This window comes from Schistocerca piceifrons, chromosome 1, assembly GCF_021461385.2.
Source record: "Schistocerca piceifrons isolate TAMUIC-IGC-003096 chromosome 1, iqSchPice1.1, whole genome shotgun sequence".
Lineage (NCBI taxonomy): Eukaryota > Metazoa > Arthropoda > Insecta > Orthoptera > Acrididae > Schistocerca > Schistocerca piceifrons.
In genome coordinates, this window is record NC_060138.1 from 18,190,028 (window position 1) to 18,207,992 (window position 17,965).

At 38.9% G+C, this 17,965-nt stretch overlaps 1 protein-coding gene across 1 annotated transcript; it reads right to left on the reverse strand.

Moving 5' to 3' along the window:
• Nucleotides 1-15,691: 15,691 nt before the first annotated feature.
• LOC124710495 (phosphatidylinositol-binding clathrin assembly protein-like) lies at nucleotides 15,692-16,702 on the reverse strand. The gene has a single exon (XM_047240930.1). The coding sequence runs from the start codon at nucleotides 16,700-16,702 to the stop codon at nucleotides 15,692-15,694; it is 1,011 nt and encodes a 336-aa protein (XP_047096886.1).
• Between the last annotated feature and the right edge of the window lie 1,263 nt (nucleotides 16,703-17,965).

Here is a 17,965-nt window from a genome sequence, read left to right on the forward strand (position 1 = left end):
CAGTATGGATTTAGGAAGGGCCGAAGCACTGTGCATGCTGTTAATGAACTAATCACTAAAATAATCAAATGCCTCGATGACAAGTAGAGCCTATCTAGTATCTTCTGTGACCTCAGTAAGGCATTTGATATGGTAAACCTCAAATTAGCTTCCATGAAAAATCTTTAAATTGGTTCAAGTCGTATCTCAAAAATAGGAAAACAGGGTAGTTATACAACATAAGGGCGAGAAAGCTTGCTCTAATTGGAAGGAAATACAAGCAGGTCATGTACCCCAGGGGTTCATACTAGGCCCACTACTATTTCTATATTATATAAATGACATGCCAGTTAAGGTAACTTCAGATGCGATTCTGTATGCTGATGATTCAACAGCAGTAGTCTGCTGTAAAAACACTTAAGAATAAGCACAAAAAACAAAACAGACTCTTCAAGAACTAGAAAACTGGATAAATAATAATGCTATGAAACTAAACTTAACAAGAACAGAAATTGTACACTTCAGGACCAAAAGAACTGTTGATTGTGTAACTCAGTTATGTTATGAAGACAGAGAACTGCTAACTGCAGAATCTGTCAAATTTCCGAGAGTGACAATAAGCAAAAACTTGTCTTGGACTGACCATGTGGATTGCTCATTGAAGCAGTTAAATAGTTTTGTTTACACAAGGAGGATTCTGAATAAAGTAACTGACTTAACTCTTAGGAAACTGAAATGACATTACTGAGCTGGTGATATCCCAGTCATTGCTGCACTAACGAATACCGCAGCTGAAGAAAGGGAAGACGCAGCATTACTTAAAACCATAGAGACTGTCAAAAAAGAATTCAGACTAATAGAAGAACCATTGTATACAGGAAATTAGGGCCTAATGGGTCAAAAATGTTTGTTCACCATCGCAACTTACCTACAGTCAACCATAGTGAAGTTTTTTCATGGTACTTTGGCATGAGGTCATCTGAGATTTGTCACGGCCCTTGATATAATTAGAAATAGGAATCACAGGCAGATCTCTAGCTGAGATATTACTTAAGCCATATAATGCAATTAGCTATAATAAAATTCTGTTTAAACAAAGGCTGCTGAAATATTTACTTACCTACATCCCATTTTCTAATTCATAAAAGTTTCTCACTCATATGTGAAGTCAGTGTCCTTAAAGTTTCCAAGCCAGGATGAGCGTCTTCTTTCTCTACCCCTTTTACCAGGTATCTTTCCGTGAAGAATGTTCTGCAGCAGTTTATATCTGTTTCCATTCATCATTATATGTCCAAGTAATTGTTGTTTTTGCATTTTATTGTGTTTGTGATTTCTTTTTCTTTCTTCATTTTGTGGAGAATGTTGTTCTAAGTAATTTTATACGTCCATGACTCTCTTAGGAATCTCCTGTACAGCCACATCTTGAAAACCCATCAGCTAGATTTATTAGTGTCAAACATGGAGTTCCCCAAGGTTTCTTAATGGGTCCAATCCTGTTCTTACTACAGGTAAATAATCTCTATATAAACTGTAGAAGCATTAAACAATACTAATTTGCAGATGATTGCAGGATCTGAATTACAGAAAGTACCAAATAAACCTTTGAAAACAACATTAAGCCTGTCACTGAGAATACAGTAGAGTACTTTGATGCAAAGTTTCATTATAAACCTGGAAAAAAAACTGTTGCAATGGACATATTCACCACCCAAAATAGGACACTAGCTAAACCTCATACTGAAAAAAAAAATGGACAGACAGTGAAAAAAATAGAAAGTACAAAATTTCTTGGTATGTGGACACTACACAATTTGAAATGGGATACACATGTAGACTACATAAACAGAAAACTGAACAAAAAACGTTCCATGAGTACTAATAAACTGTACACAATATGATGATGCTCCATTCGGTAAGTCTCTCCAAACCAAGGTGCTTGGCAACTTTTCTGTAACTCTCCCTGTTTCCAAAACCTCAGCAGTCCCTTTCCTTCATCACTCTTCCTTCCACTTCAACACTTCTGCCAAGAGGAAGAGCCACTAGTTCTAAAAGTTCACACATTCCCTCAACTTTCATTATTGTTTTCTCCTTCTGTAATTTAGTGAACAGAGTTTTCATCCACCCAGTTAAATTATATTTTCAAAAATCGAGTATTTTTGTTGATGATATTAATCTGAGGCTCATATATTTTGCTTATGTTTACTCAGTATTGAATATCATATAGTATTTTTGGGAAATTGTGTAGCATGGTTGAAATCATTTAGATTACAGAAAAAGATTATTAGACTAATGGTATGGGAAGATCAATGATCACGCAGGCCACTATTTAGGAAAAACAAAATGCTAATACTTCCATGTCTTTATACAGTAGAAAATGTAGTTATCATAAAAGAAAAATCACAGTCACAGTCCATGCATCACCTGTAATGAATCTGCACACAGCTACCACATAAGACAAATAAATGATGTACATGTACAACAGATAAATACAGCCCCACTACAGAGAGGCATGCTCCATCCCGGCATTAAATTTACAATACCTTACCAAAATCCACAGAAATAATACTGGACAGAAACAATTTCAATTCAACAGCCAAGGATTACTTGGTGAAGCACTGCTTCTATACAATACAGTGAAAAACAAAGCTGCAGCACTAATTAAGAATGCTTTTCTAAAGTTTATAGAGTAATAAACTATTGTGTAATATTACCTTTTGATTAATTGATGTATGTTAAAAATTTCAAGAAATGTGTATAGAAATTATGGAATGATGAAATAATTTTTGTTCACTGTACATTCGTAGACTCACGGGTCCAACAAATAAATAAATAAATACCTCAACTCATTTTCCCCGTCATCTCAATCAGAGTCCAGATCTCAGCTCCATCGAAAAGGATGGAAATATGCAGTAACGTAGAAATCTTAATTTTGTTTTGATTGAGAGGTCATGGCTCTCAAATACATTAATCATTTTACAGAAAAGACACTCTGGTTTTCTCAGAAGAGACTTGCAAGTTATCCCAATGGTTTTCAATAAAATATCCCACTGGTTGTTAATGTTAGTTCCCAGAAGTGTATATTTATTTTCCTGTTCAATAAGATTACCATCTATATTCCGATGAGTGTTTGGTGTGTTGTTCTCGCTGGTGACCATTAAATTTGTTTTAACTTCTGTTGATTTCTAGGCCGTAAGACTCAGAACTTTCATTGATTCAGGATACAAGATGTAGGAAACAATTTAAGCTGTCAGCACAAATATTACTGTATCATTAGTGTTACAAGTACTGCACAGCTTTTCTACATTCAAGAAGAACCCTTCTTCGACATTTTCTAGGGCTTCTTTCAAGATATATTCTGAATAAAGATTGAATATAAGTGGTGACAAAACATAGCCCTGTCTCACTCCTTGAGATATTTTTAATGTATCATATTTCTCTTTTCAAACAATGGAAAGTCCAGACTGTTGGATTTCTCCCTTCTTTTCTCATGGCATCATATTGGTTCTAATATTGATTTCAATCTGGATGTATTTGTATCTCCCCCACTATTTTTTAGCATCACATACCATCTCAGTCATCTTGTAATGTTGTATTCTATCAAAAGCCTTTTTATAATAAATAAGAAAGGCACAGACATCACAGTTCATGTCAGTTCAGTAAGATCTAGCAGAACAGAGCTTTTCAATCTGCAGACAGAAAAATAACAATAACTGAATCAGCTACCGAAGAGGAAGCCACACACATAACCCCCGCTCTTAATTTGTGATGTTCTGGTTGCAGACAGAGCATCTGTGTATTATTCATAACTAAACTTTATGCGCAAATACTCATTACAGAAATAGGAAAAAAGAATTCCTGGCATGTTCTTCCAGTATTTGGGCCCTGCAACTCAGGCACTGCACTTCATGTCCTTCCAGCCACTGGGCACCATCTCCTGAAAACACAGCTGAATGCCTTATATATACCTCATGCACTGAGATTTGAAAATTTAAACCAAATACGAATGTACCAATTCCCGCCCAGGAAGGTGATGACTTTTTTGTACTTTTATTGGAACCACAGTGCTGTTGATGATCAAAATGCAAGCATTTCTATCAAGTTATGTACGGCTGAATCAGGAATTATGACAGCATGGTCATCAACAAGAACGAATACTTCTCACTGAGAGCACATTGCAGGTGGCGCACAGCACGAGCCAATGTACATCTGCATTCAGTACATTCATATTTAGATTCTTGTTGAAGTGGTTGTATTCTTATTTTAGCTTCTCTGTTCTGATTATTTGTGTGTGTGTGTGTGTGTGTGTGTGTGTGTGTGTGTGTGTGTGTGTGTGTGTGTGTGTGTGTCTGTGTGAGAGAGAGAGAGGGAGAGAGAGAGAGAGTGAGAGAGAGATAGAGAGAGAGAACTTGGCATCATGTGACACATTCATTGATGTCAGTGTCATGTTCTGATAAAAAGTTGATTACACATCCAATCTTCACATTCCCTTTACAGGTTTACAGAAAAAAAACTCTTGAAAAAAGTTTTGTAGCTCCTTTCCTGTGACACTACACACACACAGACATCTTTTGTGACATTTTCTCTACACATTACAAACTTTAAACTCATTATGCATTCATTATTTACACAGCTGTCAACCAATTGTTATACACAACCAACAACTCCTGAGAACAAAGAGTACAGGACCTTTTAATGTCTTCCAGTAATCAGCTGTTCTGTCCTCTGAGCATCACTGTCTGATATTGGAAAAATGGGTGTATTTTCACCAATACATTAATACAATATAGTAACAGTTACCATCGCTATCCATGATCCAGCTCATAAAATTTCAATATAGCTCACTATCTACAGCATTGCCCACAGGACTGATCATGGGTAACCTGTTCTGAATCAGGTGTAAGCTTGTTTCAGAGCCACTGAAGCTTCTGTGACGAGCTAGGCTGTGACTTCCTAGTCTTAGACCTTAGGGTTGAGAACTGTAGACTTCATCTAAATAGGACAGGGCTTGTTGTGTACCAAGCAGGAGGTGCACAGCAGATGCCGCAAGAGAGGCCGACACCAGCCAGGCACGACGACTCGCCCAGTGTCCATCAGTCCTAAGAGCAGCCTCCAGGTGGCACTCACAGACCCCTTCCTGCTAACCACACCACTTCCTCCAGCGTTCTGTACACATCCGTCGACAGTGTTGACAGCCACGGAAGGGAGCACTGCCGACCACAGACTACGTCGTTCCCACCTCGCACTGAGGACACAGATATCCTGTCGTCGACAGGCACCAAAATGTGACAAGCCTCGAACACACATTCAGTTATGAACCGGCAGTTACAAAGTCCAGTACCTGCATTCCAGAACATAACTATCAGTGATACTACATCGTAGACTGCCAAGAAACATCAAAGTTATTTAGATAATACTGTATACAGTTTAGGACATCTAGTACCGTGCATCAAACTGTACTACAGTTAAGTACCATTTGTAACATACTCTTAATAAATGTTGTTTCTTATTGTATTGCCACAGTTCTGTTACAGTGTGCCCTGCTACAGTAAAATTTTGCCTAACAATCTTAGCAAGCAATGGCTACCACTCAGAAATAAAGGCAGGAAAACATTTTTCTGTTACCGTGGATGTTCGGGCTGAGTTCAATCAGTTACTACATTCACAACAGTGGTACACTGCATATCAGAGGCTGATACCCATGTGGGGGTGCACATAAAGCTTTCCTTTGATTACGCGACTCTCCATCCACTCTAGACACTGATAGCTGTAGGAGACACCAAAGTGCTGATGTAACACCCAAAGAAATGTCCCCTGCCCCTCCTTCCTCAATGCACAAAAGGAAAATCTTAGTGATCAATGCCTAGAGCATTCACATCAAAGTTCTGAGTTTGAACTAAGATTAAAAAGCAGTGCCCATATATAGGGAGTCCACAGATTTTCAGAGGATCAAATTCATGACATTTTCATGACTTTTTCATTACCAGTTTAGTTTATTCATGACCTTCGAAAATTTACTTTTTTTATTAACCTGAAAGCTGGTTGAAATGAAAGCTGAATGTAACCATTCTTATATCACTTACACTGTATGTCAGCATGAATAATGTAACTATGTACACCATGCATCATTAAACTCTCCAACAGGAAGGGGTATGACTATTTTCATATATATTTACCTTCACATTAATTGAAATACAAATTGTTTTAATGTAGTAATGTAGTGAAAACTGACAATTTTTCTTAAGACAATATAACAATTCGGAAAGTATAAAATTTATATCGAATGTTAAACTTTACAATAAAATAGTCAGTACTGTAGTTTCTTAGCTAAAATTAGAAATTTCAACACCTAAAACATCAGCTTCCCCCCCCCCCCCCCCCCTCCCCCCCGACAGTTTTTTTTGAGGTCTTATATTTCTTGAACTGTTCTTTTAAGATTCGTCACTTCATTTTTATCAGATTCCTTCTTTTTTTTAAGGCTTCTAGTCTTTTTGATGAAACATCCGTCACAGCTAGTATCACTGATTTTGTACTGTTAACATTCCATTGTTTCTCATTATTAAGTAAACCACCTAACGGTTGCATGACATTGTAAACTCTGTTTGTCATCCTTATTATTGATTTGTTCCATTGTTTATCAGAATATTCACAAAATTTAATATATTCTCTCTCCACTATGTCACAGCTGTTGTTGGAGTCGTGGGTGGTCCTCCCCCCCCCCCCCCCCTGCCTCCCCTCATCCACACCACTCCCAACATGAATTCTTCCAGTGTAGTTGACACTTGAGAATTTCTCAAAATGGAGCTCTGCATAACTTTGGATGATAGAGCCACCTTTGACTATCTTTAACTTCAAAGGACTCTTCTCAGAAATTTATAGATACAGTCATTGCAAAATACCTATGCACTTATTTCTGAAAATAACAGTAAACATTTGTGTGTAGTTTATGCTAGCAGCAGCAGTACCAAATCCAGTATCTACATAATGACTTGTTTTATGATTGCATGCTTTGGTAACAGCAGCAGCAAGTAATATGCTAGAATTTGTCACAATTTCCGTAACAGTTTTTTTTTATGAATTGAGAACCAATGCTGTACATTAAACTGAACAAATCTTTGTACAAAACGGGGAAGAGAGAATCATTTGACAGATATTTAGTTAAAAGCTCTTCAAGGTCAACTGATAAAGATATAAGAAATTAAAGTCTCCCACAAAGGATCCTCCAAGTGATGTTTAATTTTTTCAAAGTTCCTATTTTCAGATGGTCTTCTATGTACATCAGCAACACACTTCTTCAAATGTGGAATAAGTTATTATCTCTTCATGACTTCAATACTTCCAACCCATCTTACAGAACAAAATCTGAGAGAAAACTTGGAAAATTCAGTGATATTTGAGATGGTTGCCCTCCCTGAAGGAAAATCCTTCTTAAAGTACCAGCTCACCCTAAAAATGGCTCTGAGCACTATGGGACTTAACATCTGAGGTCATCAATCCCCTAGAACTTAGAACTACTTAAACCTAACTAACCTGAGGACATACACAATCCATGCCCGAGGCAGGATTCGAACCTGACCGTAGCAGCTCACCCTAAGAAGTACATGAACATTCCAACCACTTTTATTACGAGTAGTTTCCAAAGGTCCTATACCAAGTGAGCATGTCCCACAAAGAAACATTTGCAGTTGATTATCTTGTTCATTGATTAGAAATACTTGCAAATCATGCAACATCTACAAGTTCACAATTGCCCCATTCATTGAAATTTAAATTACATTCTTAGGTGACAAATTCAAACCACTCAGACCCTCCAGGATACTTGACTGTAAATCATAATATGTGGCAGAATTCAAGAACATGGATGTTAAATGTCTAAATCAAACAATGGAAAATCCAGGATGGAATGTAACAATGTGGTTTCAGTTGCCTGAGACTGCAGTCGTGTGCGTGAGTTGCATTTGTGTGTGTGTGTGTGTGTGTGTGTGTGTGTGTGTGTGTGTCTATTGTTTACAAAGGTCATTGGCCAAAAGCTTTAAGGGTGAAAATATTTTTGTTGTGGCTATCTGTGACTCAGCATCTTTGCTGTATGATGTTAAATGTCTAATTTTGTTTAGCCTGGAAATGAGCCATGAAATTCATCTGCCACTTTTGGGCAACTTAGTTTAAACTCTCATCATACAATATACAAAAGAATCCAACTTCCCTAAATTTGTTAGCTAGGAGATTCTGGAAATGGAGGCCAAGTCACTGAGTAATTATACAGGGCTATTACAAATGATTGAAGCGATTTCATAAATTCACTGTAGCTCCATTCATTGACATATGGTCACGACACACTACAGATACATAGAAAAACTCATAAAGTTTTGTTCGGCTGAAGCCGCACTTCAGGTTTCTGCCGCCAGAGCGCTCGAGAGCGCAGTGAGACAAAATGGTGACAGGAGCCGAGAAAGCGTATGTCGTGCTTGAAATGCACTCACATCAGTCAGTCATAACAGTGCAACGACACTTCAGGGTGAAGTTCAACAAAGATTCACCAACTGATAACTCCATTCGGCGATGGTATGCGCAGTTTAAAGCTTCTGGATGCCTCTGTAAGGGGAAATCAACGGGTCGGCCTGCAGTGAGCGAAGAAACGGTTGAACGCGTGCGGGCAAGTTTCACGCGTAGCCCGCGGAAGTCGACGAATAAAGCAAGCAGGGAGCTAAACGTACCACTGCCGACGGTTTGGAAAATCTTACGGAAAAGGCTAAAGCAGAAGCCTTACCGTTTACAATTGCTACAAGCCCTGACACCCGACGACAAAGTCAAACGCTTTGAATTTTCGGCGCGGTTGCAACAGTTCATGGAAGAGGATGCGTTCAGTGCGAAACTTGTTTTCAGTGATGAAGCAACATTTTCTCTTAATGGTGAAGTGAACAGACACAATGTGCGAATCTGGGCGGTAGAGAATCCTCACGCATTCGTGCAGCAAATTCGCAATTCACCAAAAGTTAACGTGTTTTGTGCAATCTCACAGTTTAAAGTTTACGGCCCCTTTTTCTTCTGTGAAAAAAACGTTACAGGACACGTGTATCTGGACATGCTGGAAAATTGGCTCATGCCACAACTGGAGACCGACAGCGCCGACTTCATCTTTCAACAGGATGGTGCTCCACTGCACTTCCATCATGATGTTCGGCATTTCTTAAACAGGAGATTGGAAAATCGATGGATCGGTCGTGGTGGAGATCATGATCAGCAATTCAAGTCATGGCCTCCACGCTCTCCCGACTTAACCCCATGCGATTTCTTTCTGTGGGGTTATGTGAAAGATTCAGTGTTAACCTCCTCTACCAACGTGCCAGAACTGCGAGCTCGCATCAATGATGCTTTCGAACTCATTGATGGGGACATGCTACGGCGAGTGTGGGAGGAACTTGATTATCGGCTTGATGTCTGCCGAATCACTAAAGGGGCACATATCGAACATTTGTGAATGCCTAAAAAAACTTTTTGAGTTTTTGTATGTGCGTGCAAAGAATTGTGAAAATACCTCAAATAATAAAGTAATTGTAGAGCTGTGAAATCGCTTCAATCATTTGTAATATCCCTGTATATGGTAACTTACCTTATTGTAACTGTATATTTTTTTGCAATCATGCTGTCAGGAAACATAATTTGGAATATATCTGTTGTGTTTCCAGACCTGAACTGCAGAATGAGACATGTCTTTATTCATAGCTCATATAATTTCAGATTTTACTATCTCGTCAACAACTAAAAACTGTTTCAATGAGTTTGTTTTGGAATTCTCTTCAACTGAGCTTCTACGGGTTGTAGCAGGAGCAACTGATGGTAATTCATTACTGCCACTGAAATTCTGTTCAGAAGAAACTCGTAACTCTTTTTTTACGGCAGAAAAAGACAACTTGTTTTTTTGTCTTGAAACTAGTGAATGAACCAATGCTGAATGTCTCTTTCCTCGTTCATACGTTTTTACACACGCAATGCCTCTGGCACTATTGTCAAAGTCGCATTTGCACAAAACACTTAACAGACACTAAGTTATAGTCTGCAAGTAGTACTAATATGGTGTGGGAAACGTTTCGGCCAACAAGAAAATGATTTTACTCTGATCATCCTTAAAGCCCTTAAAATAAAATCAACAATAATTTTATATTAATTATTAAAAAACCTTTAAGGAAATGTCTTTCCACAAAAGGTGCACATTAGAGAGTTTTAAACTGAAGCGGCAACGGACAGAACTACAGAAACAGCTGTTCTAATTGATAATCCTCCCGCAACACATGGGATGGCAGCTTCTTCGTAGGCAGAACTACAATTTATACGTCATTTCTGCCAGGTGTCTACACCACATATGGCTCATCGAAGCCACACAGCCAAATTTCCCCATCCGCACCTCCCCTCACTGTAGCAGCAGAGGCTTAGCTAACGTGGCTTACACAGATGGACACTTAATTCCCATAGACATAACAAAAACTTTTGAGAGTTGTGGTGAATCTTTATAGATAATTTTTCATTGAAAGGGCTGCTGGACAGAACATTTTTGGGAGTAGCTCAAACTTATTACTCCCTTCTCAAACTGCCCTTGACTGACACAAACCAAAACTCATGACCACCCATTCAATTTCTGTTCATTTTCATTACTTGTCTTGACTTTCATGACCTGTAGACACCCTGATAATAATACCAGGTAAAGAAAGCTGGCTAAAATCTGACACTGATGGCAGTGAGATTTTTGGATTAATTCTAAAGTATACTGGAATGATAGGTTCATGGGAAATGTAGTTGGTAAATAGTAACAGCAGGCAAGAAACTCTCATTTATCAAAAAATAAACTGCATGCAAGATCATCTGAGCAAGCCTCAGTATCAATAACAGATATAAACTTCTAACTGGGTCCATCTATCGACCACCAGCTTTGCTCCCAGATGTGGCCACAACTGTAAACTTTACAGAACCATCAACTAATACAAATAAACACCAATCACACTGTCACTATTGGAGTAGACATAATTATCCAACAATCAATAAGGATAATTAAAGTTTACGTGATGGATACAATGAGACATACTGCGAAACAATATCGAAACTAGTTTACAACAGCTAGCCCACTCATTACAAAAATATATTTGATGTAATAGGCAACAAAAAGCACTCATCTCTTTGGAATGTCCACAAAGTAACTGGTATCAGTGACCAAAAGGCAGTTGCACGCCACTGATTACCAAAGAAAAATGGGCAACTAAAACAAGTAGAAAGATTTAAATTTTAGTAAACTAAATAAGGAGGCAGCACTGTCATATTCCCTCTCAAGTAACTTGAAACATTTAGCTCTAGGCAGCAGCATGTCTACGGTTGAAGTTTAAAAAAAATAGTTGACTATACACAGGACAGATATATACCTATTAGACAGTTGATGATAGGAAAGTTGCTCCATGATGTGCAGGATCTGTAAAGAAATTAAGTCAAAGTATAGGGCTATAGACAGAGAGATAATGAATGAAACATGTTTGGCTGATATGATAATGTGTGAAGCCTTCAATGATTACCTTAAAAGAATCATATTGACAGATCTGTCACACTATGCAAAGAAATTATGGTCATGTGTGAAGCCCATTAACTGTACTAAATTCACTGCTGAGATACCCAGGGATGACACAGAAACTGAAATTGAGGGTAGCAAAGCAAATGCAGAAATGCTGAACACCATTTTCAAGTGTTATTTTACAAAAGAATATCCAAGAGTACTGGACCAGATTAATTCATGAATGAAACAATGTTAGTGGCACTGAGAAATAACTAAAAGTGCTAAAACTGGAACAAGGTCCCAGAGTGATATCAAATTCCTGTCAGATGCCATGCACAATTTCCTACTGGTATTGCCACTGATTTAACCTTAATATACTATGGGCCCCTTGAACAAAAAACTGTGGCCAGTACTTGACAGAAAGCTCAAAATACTCTCATCAACAAGAAGGGTAGCATTTGTGATCCACAAAGCTACCAACCAATATTGTTGATATCCAGACCCTGTCTGTTGTCAAATGTTGGAACATAACCTGACCTCAAATGTTAAGAGGTCTCTCAAACAGAATAACCTCATCCACAGCATAGGTCATTAATACCATAAACATCAGTACCGCAGAACTCAAATCACATTTTTTCTCACATGAAATCTATACATTGAGGCAATCAGGTGAATTCAGTATTGCTTAACATCTGCAAACCATTTGACACAGAGCTACACCAACTCTTATTAATGAAAGCATGATCATACAGTGTAGGAAACAAAATTTGCGGCCAGATTAAGGATTTATTATTGGAGAGACTGCAGCATGTTATCTTGAACGGAGTCATCAACTGACGAAAGAAGCTAGGAACAAACTAAGAAAGTGCTCATGAAGCAAAACCTGATATCAAAACGTACAAGAACGCCCACCTCTCAGTCTACAGCACTAGACTCTTTTTACATACTTTCTATCCGAAATGTTTCATAGTATACATGTATTTATGTTGCCACTAAGTATCATAAAGATATTTCACACAAATGTGACAATATGAGTTTCTCTCAATATCTGCATTTCTCCCTATCACATATTGTCTACACTATATGCGAGCAACATGACAAACAAAATATTTTAAGAACAATGTTGCAGATGCTTGTCAGTTTCCTGCAAAGATGCAAACACTAAATTTTTTGTTACCAATTGCAGGAACCGAGACAATAAGTGGGTGTAAAAGTTGTATCTTATTTGATGCAAGGAATTATTCTGATGAGGCGGTAGTCTTCTGTCGACATACTGAAAAACTGTAATGATCTGACAGTTCCGTCATAGTACCTCTGAATTGTCTGACACATAGTTTGTAACAAGGAAAATGTAAACATTCCTTAAACATGCACAGACTGGTGGGAATTTCTCAATTAACCACAATACAGTGGAGAGTGCAGGTGACAGTCTAAGTCTGTGGGCAAGCAGAGGCTACAGTTGTACATCCAGGCAGTATGGTGATCACTGCTAGATCTACATTGTTTACTATACATGACTGGACAGTCTGTGTCAAATGACATTATTTACTGTATTTCATATAAAGAAAGTTACTTACAACAATTTTTATCGGATATACCACAAAAATTATGTACAACAAGAATATGACTACTAAACAAATTAAAAACAATATTATTTTGAAAGTTTCAGGCAAATTAAAACTGTTTGCCAGGCCAAGACTTCAACTCGAAGGACATTTGCCTACCTGCCTTGCTATGAGGGTGGATCATGAGTCACATTCGGATATCTCAGTTGACAGAGCGCATTCCCGTGAAAGGCAGAGGTCCTGAGTTCGAGGCTCATTCCAGCACACAATTTTAACATGCAGAAAGTTTCACACTCCACTGCCATGTCAAAATTTCATTCAGGTATAATATTTTGCCCAGTCACTTGGGTCACTATTGAAAAATAGTGGAAGTGTAAAGAAGGTCGTCTTTAAGCCATCAAAGTGAGTGGTCTTGCCAGCGTGAAGACAACAGTTATTAATTAATAAAATTCAAGTAATTTATGTTCGATACTGTAAAGTAAAGTATAATGAGTGCTGTTTCAAGGCCAGTGCAATTTTTGTAATAACTGAATGATTATCGTGGCAGATGGCTGCACATCCCTCAAGGCAGTGTGTTGAATAGTTTTAGAGCAACAACAGTGTGCACAGGGGCATTAAACTGACATTTTCCCCATGCTCCATACACAATTGGATTAGGAAGAAACCGGGTAGGCCTAATGAACCAGCACCATGTTCTCAGTATTTCACAGCAGCTTTCAGAATACGTATGTGTATGTAAGCAAGTCCTCATTCACAGTTCCATCTTTTAAACTGGCAAGAAAATCTGTCACTCAAATACAAGCAAAACCAAAGCTGAAACAAGGTATCCTTAGTATTTCAAACTCAGTAGAACTTGTAAATAAAATAAAAGCTTTACCCATGCCCTATAGTGCTGTTATTACTTTCTGTTCTCTGAAGTTTATTTTCCAACATACCATAGAGGACTGTTTACTGCAGTGCAGAGTTGATGTCCAGAACCAGATGTCTTGAGACTGGTCACTCAAACATGCTTACATGGAACTACTCTAAGTTTCAAGAAACTGTGTACAGTTAGACGGCTTTGTTATGGAGATCTCTTCTAGTAGAAATTTTCATCGACCACTTTTTTAAAACTTCTTTTAAGAAAACAACCTCTGAGTGCAAATATTAAACTCTGGTCCAAATGTGTAGATGACATTGTATGTGGCCAGGCATAATGTAACTCATTCCTTTGCAACTATATTGGCTAAATACAAACACAGCTGAAGGTCGCTGAGATCTGCTTCCACACCTGCTGCTGAGTGATGTTTAGATATCATCTACAGTTACATGTCTCCTGCTTGGCAAAGCGAAGACGAAAGGTGCTGTAAACATGAACATCTGGTATTCATTTAAAACTAAACGATATTCAGCCCAATATATCTCGGCTCTAAACTTCACTTGAGTTCCATACAAATCGACGTCTTCCCACACTGCACATCCCATTCCCTTCGGAAGGTTTTCTATTGTATTGTTTTTTAATTTGTGATTTTCCATGTATTCCCAATTGTTATATTTTCCGTGGTTCTACCATATGTACATCTTCCCCCGAGTAAGGTGTAATTTCTCTTACTGATATACAGTTTAGTTTCCGAGCCTCCCTGCCACTAGCAGTTGCTAATTTAATGTCAGGCGTTTACAGTATTTTTTTTTGCTCATATTATGACACACACACACACATTTCCTTTTCAATGTTTGGTCTTGTTTTATGATATTCTCTTTTAAAATCTATTTAGTGTTTAGGTTTACCTATGGCTAGATTTTGTTTAAAAAAATAAATATACTCCATGTTGACATATGATTATCGATGTTGTGTAATACTTCTCGATAGTAATCACTGAGATAATTACATAGCCGAAAATCGGTCACTAATTAATGAATTAATCCTGTAGAACATCCATATTTTTGTGCTTTCCTTTCATAAATAAATTCTACGAAGCAGCGTTGGAAGAATCAACGAATACAAACTTCAGAGGCTATCACAGCATTACAAACAGATCACGTACTGTACGTATTCCTCAGAAACACCTTTTCGTTCGTTGTACCTATGTTACGTACCGGTACTTTGAATATTTTCATTCTGTAATGTTATATGGACAAAAAGTTCTGAGGTAACTCATCTTCAAGAAACAAAGTCTTCATTACTCAAAGACGTGCTGGAAATCTGCAGATGCTCAATCACGACCGTTTTGTAGACGTGAAAACTCCCATGTGACTCTTCGTCATGAAATTAAAGCCCTACACATGCAGCCACTGTTTTAAAACGAAGATGCTCCCGCATGACATTTTGACTAAGAAAAATGTTTTGCGGACTCGGAAGTGTTACAATGTTTGCAACTTGAACGAATCACTAGTGTCTGCTGAGATAAAGCGACTGATCGATCCAAGAGTAAAATACACAACCAGCAATGGCCTGGAAAAGATAACTCAAAAAATACAAAGGCCAGTTATTTATTTGAAAATAAAGTTTATGTGGAAGGTACCAATTTGCAATTATACAACTCCTTCGATGAGATTTTACAGAAGGCACGATTTTGCAGAAGGCACTGGAATGCAATGTGGTACTTACTACTCACACCTATCGTCAAGCTGCTGTCAGCTACATATGAAATGCAGCCAACTTGTTGCTCATGGAAGCACTCATTGGTAAGTAGCCGGGACTGTTTTTCGAAGTCAGATGCTGCGGCCACCACCCTGATGTATTCCTCGGGAAATTCGCTTGAGGATTGGCGATAGTTCCACGTCTGTCGAAAGAAAAATTATTCTCCACATTCGAGAAGTTCTCTTGCCGGATATCACTAACAGCATTCACGTTCCTCGTCGCGTGCGAAGCGTTACAATTTTCTGTTTGTCGAAAAGCAGCTGTGAAGTCTTCGTCTGACACGAAAGGAGGTGGTGCGTAAGATGATGCAGTTACCGGTGCATAATTTGTGCACACATCTGCGGGAGAAATCGCAGGCTTTGTCGCTAAGAGCTCCAGACTAACGAAAGGATTACGAATGAGTTTTATTGGATCGTCGTAAATGAAATCTAATTTCCGCGACGCGTCTAACTTACAACTGCCCTCGGGCTCTTTGAACGTCACTTTGCACAGTTCATTTCCTGAGGACGGCTGAAATGAGCTAAGAGACAAGTCGCAGGGCGTGTTGTGTACCACTACTTTGTTTGCTGCAAGTCGTGTCTGTTGCCACAACTCGAACGCTCTGCCGTTCTGTGGTTTACCAGGCTCCAGGGAAGACAGGTGCTGCTCCAGCGCGTCCAGCAGACTGTCGGGCACGTGCCTCAGATCACACACGCTGCCCCAGCTCAGGCCTGCCGTCTCGCAAAACTTAATAAAGTCCGGGATCCACTCCAACCTAGCGAGGAAATTTTTGTACAAAGTCAGTGCATTCTCACACTGTTTCTTTTTCATGTCAAAGTACCTCCGCAAGAGATTTATTACGCCCTCGTTGTAGAAAACGAAGAGGCGAATGAGGTCTCTGAAAAGTAAATTCACCGCCATGACTATTATTCCGTTGCTCAGGTCGTCAGCAGAGCAGCCGAAATTCAGCAGAGCGTCCAAAACGTCTTGCACCAGCGTCAGCATCTCTAAGAAAGCTTCGTCACTCATCGTGGCGAATGTGGAGGCGTCTTTCCCCCATTGCACCTTGCAAAAGTCGAACACTACTGTTCTATACACAGAAACTTTCCTGTCCAAGTATTTGGCATACCTCCGAATATAGGGTGACATGACGAAACCGCAAGCTCCATTTCTGTCCAAGAACTGGTCCAGTTCGAATGTGATCGTGGATGAGGCCAAATAATGTAAGAAGCGCTCGCTCCCATGAATGAGAATGTAGTGCGTCGTGATGAGGGCTTTGAAGACGACGATCCAGCTAGAGCTGTGCGCACGTTCGGCCAGTATATTTGCTAGCTCGCCTATTTGCACATTGGGTTTGTTGGTACAATAGATAAGGTAGTCCAAGTGCTTCTTCTTCGGTGGGATAGGTTGGTCGGTTGTCGCCTTACACACTGTCTTTGGCACGTCTTCACCTGTCAGAGTGTAACGGGCAGCCAATAGTCGGTCTGTAATGGATTGGCTTCTAGACTTCCACATAACTGAGACTGGAGAATTTCACTAGTAGCGGACTGAAGTAAACACCGAAACTAATGTAATTCACTTACTTCCATAGTTAACTTAGTATTTCATTATTGCTAATGCAGACAGCATTCTCAAACAGGAAAGTACGCCAGTTTCTTGCCAAACTCTGGATAATACATTTTGATACTCCCCAGATATTCTAAACTCATCTTAAATAAGTAAATTGCACAATAACAATTTCTCTGCTATATAAATTACACAATACAGTCACTTAATACTTCAGTGATTATATTATCCTCTTGCCGAGAAAGAGGAAGATAACAAATGAAGTCGAAGATATAAAACTTCACCAGTGAATTACTACCTCTTTGATCGTCGAATACTATTGGGGAAGCCAGCTAATAACAGCTCAATACCTTAGCATTAAGTTCACTGGCTAATAATCGTGGAGGTGTAAAGAATCTTACCTAACCACAACCAAAGAGGTAAGAATATTTTATTTTTACTTTATTTATTATTTGCGTTGAAGGTAGTGGGGAACGGGCGTTGTAATTACGACGATAAATAATCACTCGCACTGCCGTCATTCACTATGAATACTTTTATTCCCGCAGCGTGTACAAGATGCGTGTGGCATAGAGCGCGGCTATAGAGAACACAAGAACTGATCTGGCAAAGATACAGTTGTTCTTGCTGCGGTAGGGCAGCGTTATTATTGGGCGGGGGGGGGGGGGGGGTGTAGAGCCAGTGGTTCTTCGTCCCCACAGCTTCTAGTATATAAAGTTTTTAGCC